Source organism: Botryllus schlosseri, chromosome 9 (genome assembly GCF_051294905.1).
Source record: "Botryllus schlosseri isolate E-star chromosome 9, Bs_hap1, whole genome shotgun sequence".
Classification (NCBI taxonomy): domain Eukaryota; kingdom Metazoa; phylum Chordata; class Ascidiacea; order Stolidobranchia; family Styelidae; genus Botryllus; species Botryllus schlosseri.
Genome location: NC_137244.1, coordinates 19,858,510 through 19,875,422, shown reverse-complemented (window position 1 = coordinate 19,875,422; position 16,913 = coordinate 19,858,510). Strand labels below are relative to the sequence as shown.

The window sequence follows — 16,913 nt, the reverse complement described above, 5'->3', positions numbered from 1 at the left end:
CATGTCTTGTTCGATGATCGTGCTAAGAGAAGGAGGGTTGATTTGAAGAGTTTAGATTGCTTCAAGCCTGCAGGTATGACTGAGTAATCCAGCTCTTGCCGTCACCAATGTTTATAGTGAGCGGTGGGTTTGTTGACTAAACTCGAGCTCGTAAAATCCGCAATTGCGAGGGTAATGAATGAGTTGAAATATCCTCACAAGATCTCAAACTTTCGGCCAGTGTGTCATTTGTTATACGTTCCTGTTCCATACGTATATAGCAGTGGTTTCCGTAGGTATTTTGAGGTGGGGTGTTGCTGTTATGCCACAGTTTTATTTCTTTATTTCGAAGATAATTTTCAGCGACGGAATATTTTCTCACGGGAAAATTGGCCGCGACTTCCAAAAAGGCAGGCTACAGTATTAGTGGTGTACTGAATAGTATAATATATATTGCTCTGAAGTTATCAGAGAATTTGCAAGGTTCTCACTGACCAAGGGCGGCCAGCCCGCGGGCCAAATGTGGCCCTCAAGAAGGTTTTCACGTGGCCCGCGAGGCAATTCTCGAAATCAGTTATAACATCAGGTAAAATTGCAAGGCCAACCTAAATTTGAATAGCCTGACCGCGAAATTTGATGATGACGAAAACCTCAGTTCCGACGCATTGACGTAACCAGAGGCCAGCCACATTTATCACATATCTTCGTACATGACAATAAAGTGAGTATTTCGTAGGAGATTCATTTTACTTGAAATTATTCTTAGCACTTCGCATGATTTATTGTCACTCGATTTCTTGCATTTAGTATTGGAGCGCCCTCCTGAAAATTATAAAATACGCGTAATCTACAGAATTGAATAGTCGCAAGTAGGATATGATAACGTGTCGTCCAACATGCGACTTGGCTTGTGCGCTCGCATAGAGATCGTCGGCGATGAAACATTTGCACCAAATGATAGAATCATATTCACCGAAACCTTCGATATTGCTATGTCAAAACGCCGTATAATCCTGGTCTTGCCAAATGAGTCCAGTGGTATACTACTATAGTGGCAACTGAGCATTGAACATGAGGCTTCACTCGAAAGGGAACCGATCACGCCTTCAAAATTAGCAATCAGAATCTTCATAGAATCTGTCCCAATAAGACTTCTCATCATTCATTCATTGATCACCAACAAGCTAAATTTCTTGCGCACATAATTAGAAAACCTAATGACAGTGTCGTGAAGTCAATAACGTTTGAAGATGAAAGGAGAACGAAAAAAGGAAGACCCTCTGCGACGCTGATGAACAATGTCCTCAATCGGAACGACGCCGACATCAGGACATTCTCAAAAGCAGCACTTTCGCGGGAAATTTAATTCCTAATTCAAATCTTTGATGCTAGCTTTTTTGATGGAGAGGCTACTTCCATCACCTCGGTGATGGTGCTCTTAGTCTGAACGCAGACAGAGCTAGACAGACCTATAAATTATATATAATTGAGCAATGAGCATGAGCAATTGAGCATGCATTGGCTGTGCACTGAGCCGATGTCGCAAGCCCGCAATCGTGAGAAGCTGAAAGATTCTCTCATGAAAAGTAACCACAATTAGAAGCCTGACATAGATTTTCTGCTGTCAAATCTGTAGATGGGGTGGAATGCGATAGACATCATTTCACATTATATTGTCAATCACGCGCTCGTTTTCATATCCTATCCAATATCCATGGATGCCGTTGCTGATTATGCTACTTCGCAGCAATGTGTTAAACTTGATGGCTTGCCGAAAAGAATCGGATAATCTCACATTGAAGACTAAACCCTACAATAAGTTCCCGATATCTTCCTTTGCGAATTCTTGATTTCTATCGGTTCTGGTTTCATTTATAGTTCAAGCTAATAAGTATAGGCTATCCGTCAGCAACACTTTCAAAATCCAACTTCAATAAAAGTTATTTACAGTATTTGTCTATTCGTTTTTGACCGGTTAGCCTACTATGGGTGGACTAGCGACCAGTAACATTAACGACTACATTTAGGTTAGCTACTGCAGTACAGTGACTACGGTATGCTGTGAGAAAAGACGATACTGCTATGGTGTCACACCTTAACGTTTCCCCGAATGAGAAGCAGACAGATACCGATAGGCATAAACGGTATCGACTATATATCCCGGTTCAAGTGAGATTAAATGTAGATTGACAGGAGGTAGAATATAATGCGCGAGAAAGAATCCCGTCAGTACACCACGGTGCGTCGTTTATGCTAACGAGCAAATCTCGTGGAATCGAAAGGCCACAAGATCCGAAAGTGCTCGACTCCACTAATCAGGCTAATGGACGGAAGGCATTACAGAAGTCGCATGTAGGAATCACATTAAAATCATAGGCCTACATCGCGTACACCAAAACTCCACTTTAGTTTCTTTAAACAGCTCTCATGAAACTATATATTAGCCTGCAGAAGATCGGAGATTGTTCATTGCGGGATAAACTGCTGCTCACAATTCCAAATTCCCGTAAATAAGCCGAATAGTTGTCGACTGGTATATTGCAGTCGAGTGTTCAAAGTGAAAAATAGAGCCCGAACGATACAATATGTAACAGAAGTATATACGATTGCACAGTCAATACATTACCCGAGAACGAAGCAAAATTACAGATACGCAAAAATAATCGCAAACAGTACAGGCAGAAAATAACGTCATGAGCAGAATTGCAACTTAGCAATGTCCATTACAACTATAGGCCTAATACTATACATAATCTATCATAGATAGGTAGGCCTAGTTGATCGAAGTAATTTCTGTTCAAGAAAGCTTCCCGCTTCGCTTCAAAATTTCATATTGCATGAACAAACGCCGTTTTATGAAATTATATAGCTCCATTTCCGGTTTCAAGCCGTTTTCGAGTATTGTCCTTAACGACTTGGACGGTTCTTTTTTACCCGCCGTCTTCGTTTTCTTACCGCCTGTATACAGAAGTGGTTTCGTCTCCGAAGTGTATATTTTTCACTCATCTTAATGCACTTCAACAATTCGCAAGTATCAGTGCACTGACTCCTATCAAGTCTTGTTACTTTTGACGATGTGCAAATATTTTTGCACTTTGAGATCGTTTCGACAAATTAGAATAGGTGGACACTGGACAGACTATAACGTAGCCATCCCTTGTAGGCTACTCCAGTAGAAGTGGAAGTATATTCTAAAATCTTAACCGCTTGAGTTATAGTAGTATAAGTAGGCAAAACCTACTTGAGTTCTTGCTGAAAAATTAGAAGTACCTCGTTACTGACCAGTGACCACCCATGAAATACGACACCAACTCATTTGGACGGTCAGTTAAACCATGAATTGCTAGCATCATGAATCCATAGAAGGCGTCGATAACGATAAGAAACGTAATGCAAGAAAATAGGAAGTCGATATGTGGATGTACTGTACATTGTACATTGTACGTAACTGAATAGTATATTCATATTGAAATGAGCCCGAATATTTTCGGCTGACACTCGTCCGGGGTAATCGTCAGCAACTAGTAGAGAATTGGATTTACAATGATATACAATGTTCTTTCCAATTCTCTACTAGTTGCTGACGATTACCCCTGACGAGTGTCAGCCGAAAATATTCGGGTTCATTTCAATATGAATATACTATTCAATTGTATATTGAAGTTCTGTACCCCCAAGAAGCTATTGTACGTAACGTTACGCAGCCTTACCTTCTGGGTAATTGTGAAAAACTTTTACAGCGGAATCAAAGTATCTGAACATAGAAAATGAAGTGATCCGATAAATTTCATACGTTGGAGTTAATATATATATAGACGATGGGCTCTGCTACACAAAAGCGGTAGCATCAGCCGTAACCCATAACGACGTACCTTGGCAGTATGGCTTCGCCAATTTTCAGCGACTCTTCGAAACGTTCCAATATTCCGACCAACGCAAAATCGCGCTCAATGTTCCGCTGCGCTTTCCTGAGGGCCCAGTCATTCCTTGCGCTATAAAATAGGACGTGGCGATTAAAACTTGGGGAACGCATCAAACTATGGAAATTATAGATGTGGGTGATGGATCCACTTTTATTTCTCAATAAACTCATAATTTGGTACGTCAAATACCGTCTGAAAATATTATCTTTTGATCACCCCTTTGCAGATCATTGACTACATCCGATGCATCACGAAATCACGTTGTGGATATAACAATTTATTCCTATACAGCTCATAGCAGCGCATGCATTTTTATTCCTCAGCCTATATTTTGACGAGATCATTTCTTTATTTCCCACTCAGTATAGAGACGGAGATGCCTCTTTCACCCTATTTTTTATCATTGTTATTTAGATGACACTTTGTATAGCAAGCCGACGAGGCCACGTCCACTTAATTTACGGGTAAACAGTTTGATCATGTCGATGCGAAGGCAATACAGTTTATTAAATACAGCAAATTAATGTTTAGAGATTGTGATGGCTCAACGAACAACTCCAATTATATAATCAAATTTAATACATATAATAATATGTATTTGAGAGTATACTAAATGCTCTTAACGTTTGGATAAGAATTCAAATCCGTAATTACTAATATAATTGAATAATGAAGAATCTCAACTAATAACATGCCTGCATCCGCGCTCTTGGCCACAGAAGAACGCAATCATATTCTCGCGGTTGTCTGCAATACATTTATCAACTCCTCTGCCAACGCAATCTTCTAGCGTCTGCAAGTATTGCAACAAGAATTTCGCGGATAGAAATTTCAATCTTAAGCCATATTTACGCAGTTCCTAGTCGCGACTTCGGCATGATTCGCCACAGACCGTGCTGGATGTTTATTGACATTCCATTTGTAATTGCATTTGAACCGTATTGGTTTTACGGCAGGGTGACAACAGTTATGAGAAATGTCATTGAAAATGGCACACCGCCTTTCTGGATGTATAGTCGCAGTGGGCTAGAAGCAGAGGTAGCCTCAGTAATCAACTTTGCTACTCTTGTATAGAGGTAAAAGTAATTCCATAAGCTATTTCGTACTGTCTAATGACAATTACACTCGGGAAACAACTATCCCTGACTGACCACTTCTAGCCAAAAGTACTCTTGCCCCTTCATAATTTTGCTTAGCAGTTTGATGCCATATTAGTGACGAAATTTCCTTGCCGAAGAAATCGACCCCAACTATTACTTGTAACCGCGGTACTTTATGCTGTTATGTCACATTCATTTTAACAATTTCATTTCCATACCATGTTCCTACGTTCCTCTGACATCGGCCAGAGCCATTTCTTGATTTTCTCCTCGTCCCACCCTTTGAATCCGTATCGCGAGAAATAAAAATGCGACACGAACCGATCGACGGGGTCGCGTACCATGTTAAAATATACGGGAGCCGCCGTCAAATTATATCTGAACACTTCAGAATTAGTACGCGCGCGAAGCGGTTTCGCACAATCTCGCTTACCTGGCGAAGTCGACGTAATGCAAGTGTCGTAGGAAAAGCACGGGGCGCCGTAGCGAAGCAACTTGCTGCACAAGCTCAGCCTGTCGAAACGAAGGTGAAAATACGATAATACACCATTATAGCCTATACATATGCAGCAACGCAGTACCAATAATATGACTAAGAGGCGGCATGTGTCGGAAGGCGAGATCGATATGTCAGGTCGTGGTCGGTAAACTAGAGGGATAACCAGCATTGATTCAGTAGAATTTGTATTTATTTCGACTTGAATATGGACGTGGCATGCTCGAACCGCGAAAATTACGCAACGTTTAAACAAAATCTACTACTGAAACTACTCATTGAACTTCTCGAATCATTCAGGTACATCTACTTGAGTAGCAAAGCTGACTACTTCCACCACTCTATACGTTTACACAGGGCGAAGGTACTTAAACTTACCTCCTCAGTTGGGGTGAGAGATTGTCTTACATTCGGCCAATTGTGCACTTTGTAGTTGAATCTATTTCTGACTCTCAGTCGGCCGATCAGGAAGCGTACGGTTGAACTACCGCATTTCGGCACGCGATTATATATAAGGATATTCGGTTGGATTGTCCTTGTGACGAGAGTGGCGGCAAGATCGTTCTCGCCGTTAGTACGATTCGGCAAAAACCTCGGCAGATCAACGGGGATATTTCTCAAATCGGGTGCAGCATCTGTATTCAACATTTTTGCACATCGTTATTATACAAGAAACTTGGAAAGGATGCAATTTTAGAGGCCGTGTTGTTTATTGCACAAAAAGATTTGGTGCTTGTCGCCTGTTGCGCAAAGGTGCATAATACGAAAAGAGGTCATATGAGATGACGATTAACCATGAGACTGCAGCATAAACATTAAAGTCACAAATAGCGGTGCGGTTACACGATAATACAAATTCACCAACATCAGGAGTTGTGCAAAGGTAATTGAGTGAGAACAAAATTCCTTCTTAATTGGGCACCTTTATCGATGAGAAATCTACGCTGCATATTATATTTCAAAGGAATCATCAATCGCACCGGTTTAGAGCGAGGTTTCGTCTTGATTCGTGACGATTTGATAATGTTTCCAAGATCATCACAGTTATGAGTTGATAGATAACTGGTGATGAATAGATTGCCTGTGCGCACAAAGAGAAGGAAAAATACATAAAGATCACGCAAAACAGTTAGTGGGAAGAGTTGGCACTACGATTCGAGTACGCGAATCCTAAACCAGTATTAAGTTTTTTTCTCGTATAATATACGACTTGTTATCGGATAGTAATGTTTAACATGGAATCTAAATGTTATTGGCAATAAATCGTCACGTCAGCGATCATTTTGTGAATTGGTGCGCAGAAGTCCGCAACCCTGCAGCCTGCTGCAACCAACGTATGTCGGGGGTAGTAGGCGATCGAAAATTATTTCGCAAATGAACATAAAATTGAGTCTTTTAGGGCAGATTGTACTTATCTTGATATTTTCTTCCGCGCTTCGTGCAATTTATTGGAACCTGATATCTTGATTATAATGTGGGAACCCCCAATAAATGTTTTGGAAAAAAAACATGCATAATGTACAGAAATGAGTCAACCGTATTAGCAGCTATGAACGAACGTCAACCGAATATCGTATGAAACCGTTTGGATGATTTTAGTCTAGGAGTGTTCATGGTGCAGTGTGAAGCCTACGGGAGCTTGACTATTATATGTACCTGAACCGGCATCCCGGCGCTGGCCATTCTTACGCTATAGAAGACGCGACCTAGACATAAAGTTTCGGGAAACATGCCACCGTGCGGTGTATGCGTTGCCAAAATGATTACCGGCGATAAAACCTTGAAATAAAGAACCGCCGCATGCTGGCCAAAACGTTTGACCTTGATATGTTCAGTGTTCACTGTCAAGGCGCCGAAGCGACCAGCGCCAAATAGTCCAGCACCCGCAGCTTTAGCCCCACGTATCAAACGAGACCCACCAAAGAAAATAATGAGCCCCGTGTCGAACTCGAAATGCGAATTTGGAATCGCGTTCGTCTCTCGGAAGGATATAGTATTTTGTTTCGTCCGGAGTGCAAGCGATTCCAATATATCTGGAGCAACGACAATCTTTACCGCTTTACTGCGACCTTTGCAGACAAATCTAGCGTCAGACCAACCTTAATGTGACACTGAACCGTCTTCTAGATACAGGGGTGGGCATATTTTTCATCATTATCATTATCATCGTAACAACACTGATTGGTCTGTCACGAGCGAGATAGTGTAATGGTTGTGCGCAGTGGCGGCTCGTGACAATATCGGGTGGTGGGGCAAAGGCTGCAAGCGACTTTTTATCAAGATGACGTCACAATGGCGTTTTCCAACGTAAACAAGTAACTTAATGTTACGGTAACATGAATTTCCCGACAACGGTGATTTTAACGTATGTGCCACGAGAGGTCTGCCGGTGAGCTGTCACTTGAAGTGTGGTAACTGCGTAAACGGCGTACGGAACAAAGATTCAACACGGTTCATGTTCGCACTAGACCTGACTAATTATATGCAGAAATGGAAATGACTATAACTCGAGAGATAGCGTAAGCCTAATTGGAAAGGTCAACGAGTTCGGACACATACGCAATTGTTATCTCATACATTGGGCCTGTCATATTGAATCCAAAACATCATTCTGAACAACTAAGAATAGCAGCCTCGGAAATTCGGTCTCGGTACAGCATAGGAGATTTTGGCCTTGAAACTGGAGACTGTAACATGACACATCTGGCTTTATTACTGTCTGTAGGTCTGCTGCGAAATCGCCTTTGGAAAATATATTACCGAATATATACGTGGATGAAAGCCGTAAATTTAGTACACTGTTACATGACATCATCGAGAAGTAGCCTCATGGCCCTTTTCGGTATGGTACACTGTCAAAATTAATGCGAACAGACCGAATTTTGCGTAAAATTTACTGAGGAATAGGCTGATCAAGTGATCAGCTGTTAGCCGCCATCGAAAACGAAATAGCTATCGCGCTTGACAGGGGGTCGTAAGCAAATGGCTTGAAGGCCACAATTTCACGGTGAAATTGACATTGGAGAATATAATATGAAAGTAAATATTTGAATGCAAATGAGAATGATATCATCATCTCGTCACCTATCTCAGTATGGAACACAGTTAACGTTACCACAGATACACCGGCTTTTGCGTGAAATCCGCAATGCGTTGTAGGCTAATGTGTCAGATCAGAGCACATCTCTACCATATTCGACCTTGATAACGAAATTACTGCCCTAATCATTGAGTGTCAGCCTTGAGACTTGGCACAGCGTTCGATACTAAAATCAAAACACACCGTGCAAAAGCTCATGGCAGATCTAGGCAAGGAGCATCGTTAAAATCAATAGAGACCAATACCGGCTTTGCGTAAAATCTGTTAGCGATAAATGACGAGTCAGCTCTCACTCGACTTAGGAAACGAAATTACCACTAACATAGTTCAGTGACAAACTTAAAACTTGGTACAGCGTTCGATACTAACATTAAGACTTACCGTGCCAAATGTCATAACCGATCTCAGTATTGAACATCGTCAAAATCAATGGATACCAATACCGGCTTTTGAGTAAAATCTGTTTGCGATACATGACGGATCAGCATTCAGCACACACTCAACTTCGGAAACGGAATTACTACCCTAAACTTTAAGTAGAAACCCTGAAACTTGGGGCAATGTTAAATACCACCATCACGACATGACATACCAAGTTTCAAGAGTTTTCATGGTGTGAAACACCATCAAAATCGACCTATACCAGCAAAGGTCGACTAAACGCATATGACGGTAACCGAGTTCAGATATAGATACGATTGTTACATCACACCTTAGGGGCACAGACCTATTGTGCCCCGGTTGCTCGGTAATTTTATGAATAGGAGAGAGTAAATCACCGTTTCTTTATTGTGCGCGGCTTTGAGAGAATGGACAGTGAAAGCTTGTTATGAGCGCTACCGGGACATGCCCCGGCTAGGCATTCGCAAAGCGAAAACACAGAAGAGAATTCGATTTTCGCAGAGACTTCGCTATATATGGGCATTTACAAGCGAAAGGACAAGTAGAATACGATTTTCGCTGTGATTTCGGTATATATAGATTGTTGTGCATCTATAAATGGTAAAGAATTGTTATTGAACAGAATTTTATGTGGGGCAATGCCCCAGTTGCCCTATAGGACGAGCCGCCACTGGTTATGCGTCCGGCTTCTCGAGCGGTAGGTCGTGGGTTCGATCCCCGGGCGGGTTATACCAAAGACTCGAAAATTGGTATCCGCAGCTATCCTGCTAGGCGCTCAGCAATCACGGATAGCATGGAGGAGAAAAAAAAACGGGGGCGCAGACTAGATGACCTCATGGGGCCGCATCGCAACTCCGTCGTCAAAGCATCTCGATGGTGCAGGCGAAAAAGAATACCATATCTCTCTCTCACTTATTGGATATGGTGGACTTGGAAACGACCAAATCACCACAGAATATTGATCGTTGCGCGACTGAAAAGAAATTATGTAAATATTACGTACATGTAAGCGACAGGTCGGGTGCGGTAACGACCAAAATTTATTCCCTTCGCGACCAATAATTTAGTAATCACTGGCGTAACGGATGCCGTTGCCAGCTGCACAACAACGGTTTGTGGCATTCCTTGCTTGAAAATTTATATATTAGTAAATGAAATATTTGGCACGCAAGCTGGTAACAAATTGACATTTTTTGACATTTTGGCACGGTGCACACAAAAGGTTGCCAACCCCTGCCGTATGGTGTACGTACAATCGGGTACAAAATGCTGCTTACGACAGTCGCCGAACAATGTATCGAATCTAGTTAGCATCCGTTACGCTCACGTTTACGTGATTTGATGAGTATGATAGTATGCGCTGGAATAGTGGCATCTCTTTGGCATCATCTTAACTAACCGTAGCCTACTTTGCTTTTCCCCTCTCCCCGACCCAAGCATTAAAAAATCATAAAATAAAAAGTAAAATGAAAAATAAGACCATATAGTCAAATGGAATATAATGTAAATTATTAATAATGATTGAAAATCATCGTTCAAATCGAGACGTGAATTCTGAACGTAAGTACTTGCGAGTGTGATGACCGCAAGAGATCAAACTGTAGAGCTAGAACCTTTTATTAAATTTCGTTTGGCTTCAAATCCTGATATAGAATGACACATTAAAACAGATCTTGATACTGAATTACGTGACACGTTTGAGTCATCAATAGATCGATGAGTGTTTCAGTAATACACAACATAACACTGGTACCAAATTCCCCATGCAACCGTGCGGTTCGCGCGGGGGAAAAGCTCGTACAGTCTAGAACGCGGAACACATAACGATGTCACGTAACGATGCCGATGTGGAAGTCATCAGAACGTCCAACATTCAGAGCGATTGCACGGTATCATTATATACTTCCGTAATGGCTCGGTTGCTTTCAACTATAGCCTAGTACCTCGATCAATAATGCAGTGGAATCAGAAGTTCGCATCGTGTCCATCTGTTGATATTGTTCGCACGAAAGTGTCGTGCTATCAATGAGGCTTACTTCCACTTCGCTTCATACAACGCATTGATATATCATGTGCCACTAACATGTACTCGGTGGTGTCAAGCTAGCAGGTTCCGGCTCATGTTATCACAAGGACTCAATGACAGCTGCAACGCTGGCTCGATACATTCAATTGAAATAGCCTTCGGCGTGTGGTACTTACGAGACTGATGAAGAAATAATACAGCAATATAGCAAGAATTAAGGCTTACCTCTCTCTGTATCCAAGGTTGCACGATAGCGATTTCCTAAATTCAAGTTGATATAAACAGCGACTAAAAGAAGTAGAGCTACCGCATACTTCAATGACTTTATGCAGAATCGAATAGGTCTACATGGCATCTGTAATCGTAAATACACAATGTTAGGTAGAAGACAACACAACAGTACCGTAACAAAAAAGAACCCTGCCCTGTGTACAATTCCTTTCGCTTTCTAAATCATGTTTCAAAAACAGTATTGCATGAACGCTTGTATTACCGAAGTTGAGCGTAATTTCTGAAATAACTAGCCTAAAATTCAAGCGATACTAGGCTACTTCGCGCGTCACGCGTCGCTTAGTGCCGACGAGCCCAATACAGATACAGAACAGCTTCGACTTTAATCCGCCTCGTTACGAATAATCCCGAGTATGAGGGCAACACATGAACTAACTTGCGCTTTCAATTATATTTCCCACTACCACTACACTGCACAAGAATATAATTATTTAATGCTAGTTTTATGTCATAACTATAACATAAAGAATTAGTAAATTTAGTGAGTAGCCTATTTTCACGGGTCTAGATAGCTTGCATTGCCCTTGACAAACAAATTGAGACTTGGATCGATGTTGTAATAACACAGCAGCCAATCATGGAAGGCCCCAATAAAAGATAATATCCTGTAAACATATAGGCCTATACAATTGAATAGTATGTTCATATTGAAATGAACCCGAATATTTTCGGCTGACACTCGTCAGGGGTAATCGTCAGCAACTAGTAGAGAATTCGAAAGAACAGCGTATATCAACAATCGTAACACAAATATATACGCTGTTCTTTCGAATTCTCTACTAGTTGCTGACGATTACCCCTGACGAGTGTCAGCCGAAAATATTCGGGTTCATTTCAATATGAATAATATACTATATTCAATTGTATATTGAAGTTCTGTACCTCAAAGAAGCTGTTCAAATATAGGCCTATATATATCATTTATTCAGTTATATATCATATATATATATCATTTGTAATAATTCCAAAGTCATCATTAATTAAAAATTCAACGACTTCTTGTCTTCGGAACTAAAGTAATCATATAATATTCAAATCAGAGATTATTATTATCACCCGATGAAGATGCACATCGCACAATCCACGGTGTGACATAAAAGGCACAGTGCGATATAACAAACAGATAAGAGGGTGTCGAAACAACCAAGTACCGTCTATCAATCGACTTCGGCCTATACTCTTTTTTTTATTAATAATACACGCTTGCGAGAAGCAAGTGTTCGTTTCCACGCTTCCTCGCTGTATTATCGTGTTTGTCCCCTTCATCGAGTCTTCCATGGCCTTTTTTTTTCAAATACGCCATAGCACAGGGGTTTAAAGTATGGGTCGCAAAGGGTATAATTTTGGGTCGCGACGGCAACATAGCGATCTTTTAATAAGAATCTAATATTTATATATCTAATTTTTCTTGCAACAAAAAATAAACAGAAAAAAAATTCTTCGCGCTTCGCGCGATCACCTGTGTAGAGTTTGCACAATGTACATTAGGGTTGTTCAAAAATAACCTTTTTTCCTGAATCTTGCGGGTTACTTGATTAAATCGTTAGGTTGCCTTAAAAAATGACGCACACCAAATTTGAATTCATTACAACCAATATTCGCGGATTTCGTAGAGTTTGAAAATTTTGAATTTGCCTAAAAATGCAAAAAATTTTTTTTTTCCAATTTTACTTCCAACCTTATGAAATTGTTGCGCTGTCTTCAAAAACGATGCAAAACAAATTTGACTCAATTCCAAGCTGCAGAAGCCGAGTTATTCAAGTTTTTTGATGATAATTCTGGGATGATCCACCAATCAAGGATAATCCCAGAATTATGAAAGAAAAACTGAAATAACTCCACTTCTACGGCTTCGAATTGAGTTAAATTTGTTTTGCATCGTTTTTGAAGACAGCGCAACAATTTCATAAGGTTGGAAGGAAAATTGGAAAAAAAATTTTTTTTGCATTTTTAGGCAAATTCAAAATTTTCAAACTCTACGAAATCCGCTAATATTGGTTGCAATGAATTCAAATTTGGTGTGCGTCATTTTTAAAGGCAACCTAACGATTTAATCAAGTAACCCGCAAGATTCAGGAAAAAAGGTTATTTTTGAACAGCCCTAATGTACATACATTTTAGAGTCCCCATATTTTGGAAATCTGACAAGAGGACACGTTTACGACTTACAATACTAGAGTGAAATCCGGCAAAAATTGGAAATTTTTCCCGACTTTGTGGTTGGTTGACTAAAAAAAGGCCATTTCCGACTCCACTCCAGAAATTCCAGAAATATACACTTTTATTGCATCTCCATTGGTTGACTAAAAAAGGTCATTTTCTGGCTTAACTCCCGAAATACCCACCGGAACGTTGCTTGAGTACTGATTTCCTATATCTCAGTCGAATTCTAACCTAACCAAAATTCTCAAAAAAGAGGACATTTAGGCGTCCTTCGAGGACGCTTTCAAAAAAAGTCAAAAAAGAGGATATATACTCAATAGGCCTATGGTAACCCTAAATATTGGACCTCACAGTTTTGGGTGCGGGTACTATAGCCAATAAGCGAGACACGCATAAAAGTCGTTAATACAATGGCTTGGTCATGAAAATATGCCGACCTCTGTATTAAACGAATGGTTTCGAATTAATGATAAGATTTGTCCGACACTTATGGTTTTTATGGAAAACACCGTTGGCGACCGTTGGGATGTTTTAATGTAGGGGTGAGCAACGAGCAGGTGCGGGGTTGAGACACAGGTTGTTGTTGTTGTTAGTATTGCACATATTGTGTTCGGCTACTATGGCCTTTTACATCAGGTCTCGAGAGTCTGATAGATCCATAAGCGTCACAACTGTCTGCCGGTGAGGATAACGAATTCAGCCACTGGTAGTACAATCCGTGGATCTGATAACAGTTTTGTGAGCTGAAACGGTATGCCTAGATTCGCCGCTGCTTTCTTCAAGTGATCGCGGTGGTTCGAGTAGCGTTCGTAATGAATTAAAAAGTGGTCGACCGTCTCGTCGATATCGCACGTATCGCATAAACCCGTGTTGTGACATCCGATTCTGCGAAGGTGCCAGTGGAGTCTGCAGTGGCCCGTTTGCAATCTTATCAGAATTGATGAGATTTTTCGTGAGGATATGCTGCAGCTTGGCAAGATTGTTTGCGAAGCAAATATTCCGCGATATTGCGAATAATCATCTGATTCCTTGAATTCATCATTCCATCTTATTTCCTCTCAGTGTTTGGCGATTTGCGATCGTACTTCCTTGATTGACAGCGAGATTTGTTCGACCTCACGAGCTGGGGTTCGGCACGCTGCGCTTCTGGCTAGCTGATCAGCCTGCTCGTTTTGACCCACTCCTCTGTGCCCAGGAATCCATATTATATGCGTAATTATGTTGCTCCGCGACAGATTTCTGCAAGACAGAATAATTTGAGTAATTAAAAAAATTTCATACTAGCGATTGGCCATGGCCCAGATGGCACTCAGACTATCTGAAAAATGCCTAATTCACACTGTGGGCGAAGATTGTTTTCAGCCCATAAAAGAACCTTTAATATAGGGTTGCCATACGTCCGGAATTTCCCGGACATGTCCGGAATTTCACTGTTCAAACTAGCGTCCGGGAGGAATTTCTAAAATATGCCAAATGTCCGGAATTTTGACGTAGGCTCATAATTTTTTTCGTAAATCAGCATAAAAACAATCTTGTTTGGGAATATTTATGCTGATGTATGATATCTTTCTTCGCGCTGCGCGCGATTTACTATCACATTTATTGATTTTAATATGGAGACTACCACCCTCGCAAAAACTGCCATAAAATATAGATAAAAACGACCTTCATTTACTGGAATAAGCCAAATTGTAATCGCAATTATAGGACAACGGTATATTCCTAGAGATCGTTAAGGCCGTATGCTTTATTCAAAGATAGATGGTTCCGAACGGGAGGGGGCTCGTTTGCCTTTATTCTTGGGTTTGCGAATATGTTGAACGTAATCAGCTTCCAAAATAGCCCGTGAGTAAGTCTGGGCAAAGGTGCTGACTTCTTTTAGTAATCAGCTCGTCAAATTTTGATCTGTACCACGGAACATTTTCAAATTGTAGATGGAGTCGCGACCATAAAAGGTTGGAAACCACTGGATGTGGGGTGTTTATAAAGCTCCGTGGTGCGCGCCGTTATAAGGATGATTAACAATCGTATCGGTAGGACATAAACATGACTTAACGATATGCAATTACGCTCCCAGTATTTTCGAACTCATCATCATCCACCAGCACTACCACTAACTCTGATCATGTGGGCGGAGAGTGTAGTATCTATGTAGTAATATATGGAACGACCAATATTATTGACAGAATTCATTCAAATAATTTAACGACCAGATGCATATAGAAACCAGATTCATATAGTTAGCACCCCCTTCAGAAGTTGAATCGATTACCCTATGGTGTGGGCTCAAAATCATTGGTTATTTGGGCGGGAGGGGGCTGGAAACATGTGCTTTCGGTCCCGGTTACACAACGCACAGCCACTTACTCCTGAACCGGACCGTGACCACCTCTGGTCTATGAGCAAAGCTTTGCTGGTGTGACGTCATAACTCATTTTGAAATCCACTAGACACGCTAAAGAGTGTCCGGAATTTGGGTTGCTGAAATATCCCGACAAGCTCCGCAGTAAATACGGACACTTGTTGTTGGAGAGCGACATTAAACACAGGTATTTCGGGGCCAGCCACTTCCGCGCCGTGACATATGAAGACATGAAGTTCTGGCCAACATACGGCTATATGGGTAAAGTGCAGTGCTAAAAAGATGGGCAGCAATAGAACAGTGGCCAAAATGGCCGTCGCTGGTTGGCCAAAACATTCGATATTGATATGTTCGGTCGTCGCTATGGCTGGCATCGAGTAGTCCCGTCCTTGCAATTTGAGTTTTGACAGTAGTACAAACTACAAATGCTACCCGCAGAGGAAAATTTTACACCCCAATTTAGCATGTCCAATGTCCAATGTTCCCTCCAAGCTGCGCACGTGCGCAATTGCGCAGTGCTGACACGGCCTGCGCACAAAAAATCCGAAGTGATGACCTTTTTTTAGACGTTTCGCACTGTTTTCCAAGGGACCGCGCAGTGAGTTGGCGGATGCGCGCAGACTCGTGAAAAATTAGAGGGAACATTGAATTGCGTCATGGAGCTACGTTGCGTACAACCATATAGCCTTTGTAAATTATATAGTGCAACTGTAGTCTGTTCGTTCTTCGATTTTTTAGTCGGTCAACACAAAATATTTATAGCACAAATTTTCAAATGACCCGTTACCTCGTTCATTTTTATAAGTTTTGTGATATGTAAAAAGTGTCCTCTTTTCCGGATCTCAAAATATGGTAAACCTATAAATAAAAACTTGTTTTTTTATTATTATTAAATATAGGGCCATTGTAAATACAATTTAGCGGTAGTTAGAGAAATCAGGGATTCAAAATATCGTTTTTGGAACTCACACGAGTCTAAATTGCAGAGGATAACTTAGGTGACGACCAGAGGTGATCAAAGTAGTCAAGAAAGCTACTCAAGTAGAAGTAGAAGTAGCGACGCAAAAATCT

At 41.0% G+C, this 16,913-nt stretch overlaps 1 protein-coding gene across 2 annotated transcripts; it reads right to left on the bottom strand.

Annotated features, from left to right (window-relative positions):
• Window positions 1-2,499: 2,499 nt before the first annotated feature.
• LOC145446063 (uronyl 2-sulfotransferase-like) lies at window positions 2,500-11,541 on the bottom strand. Of its 2 annotated transcripts, XM_080324240.1 has the most exons (8): window positions 11,252-11,415; window positions 5,877-6,133; window positions 5,436-5,515; window positions 5,221-5,380; window positions 4,598-4,695; window positions 3,852-3,971; window positions 3,690-3,733; window positions 2,500-2,937 (listed from the first exon to the last, which is right to left on the bottom strand). In XM_080324240.1, exons 1-8 carry the CDS (start codon window positions 11,379-11,381, stop codon window positions 2,777-2,779), a joined length of 1,050 nt encoding a protein of 349 aa, XP_080180366.1. In that variant the 5' UTR covers window positions 11,382-11,415; the 3' UTR covers window positions 2,500-2,776. The 2 variants fall into 2 exon arrangements, with proteins under 2 accessions (XP_080180366.1, XP_080180367.1); XM_080324241.1 differs by lacking the exon at window positions 3,690-3,733 and having other exon boundaries at window positions 2,793-2,937; window positions 11,252-11,541.
• Window positions 11,542-16,913: the final 5,372 nt, after the last annotated feature.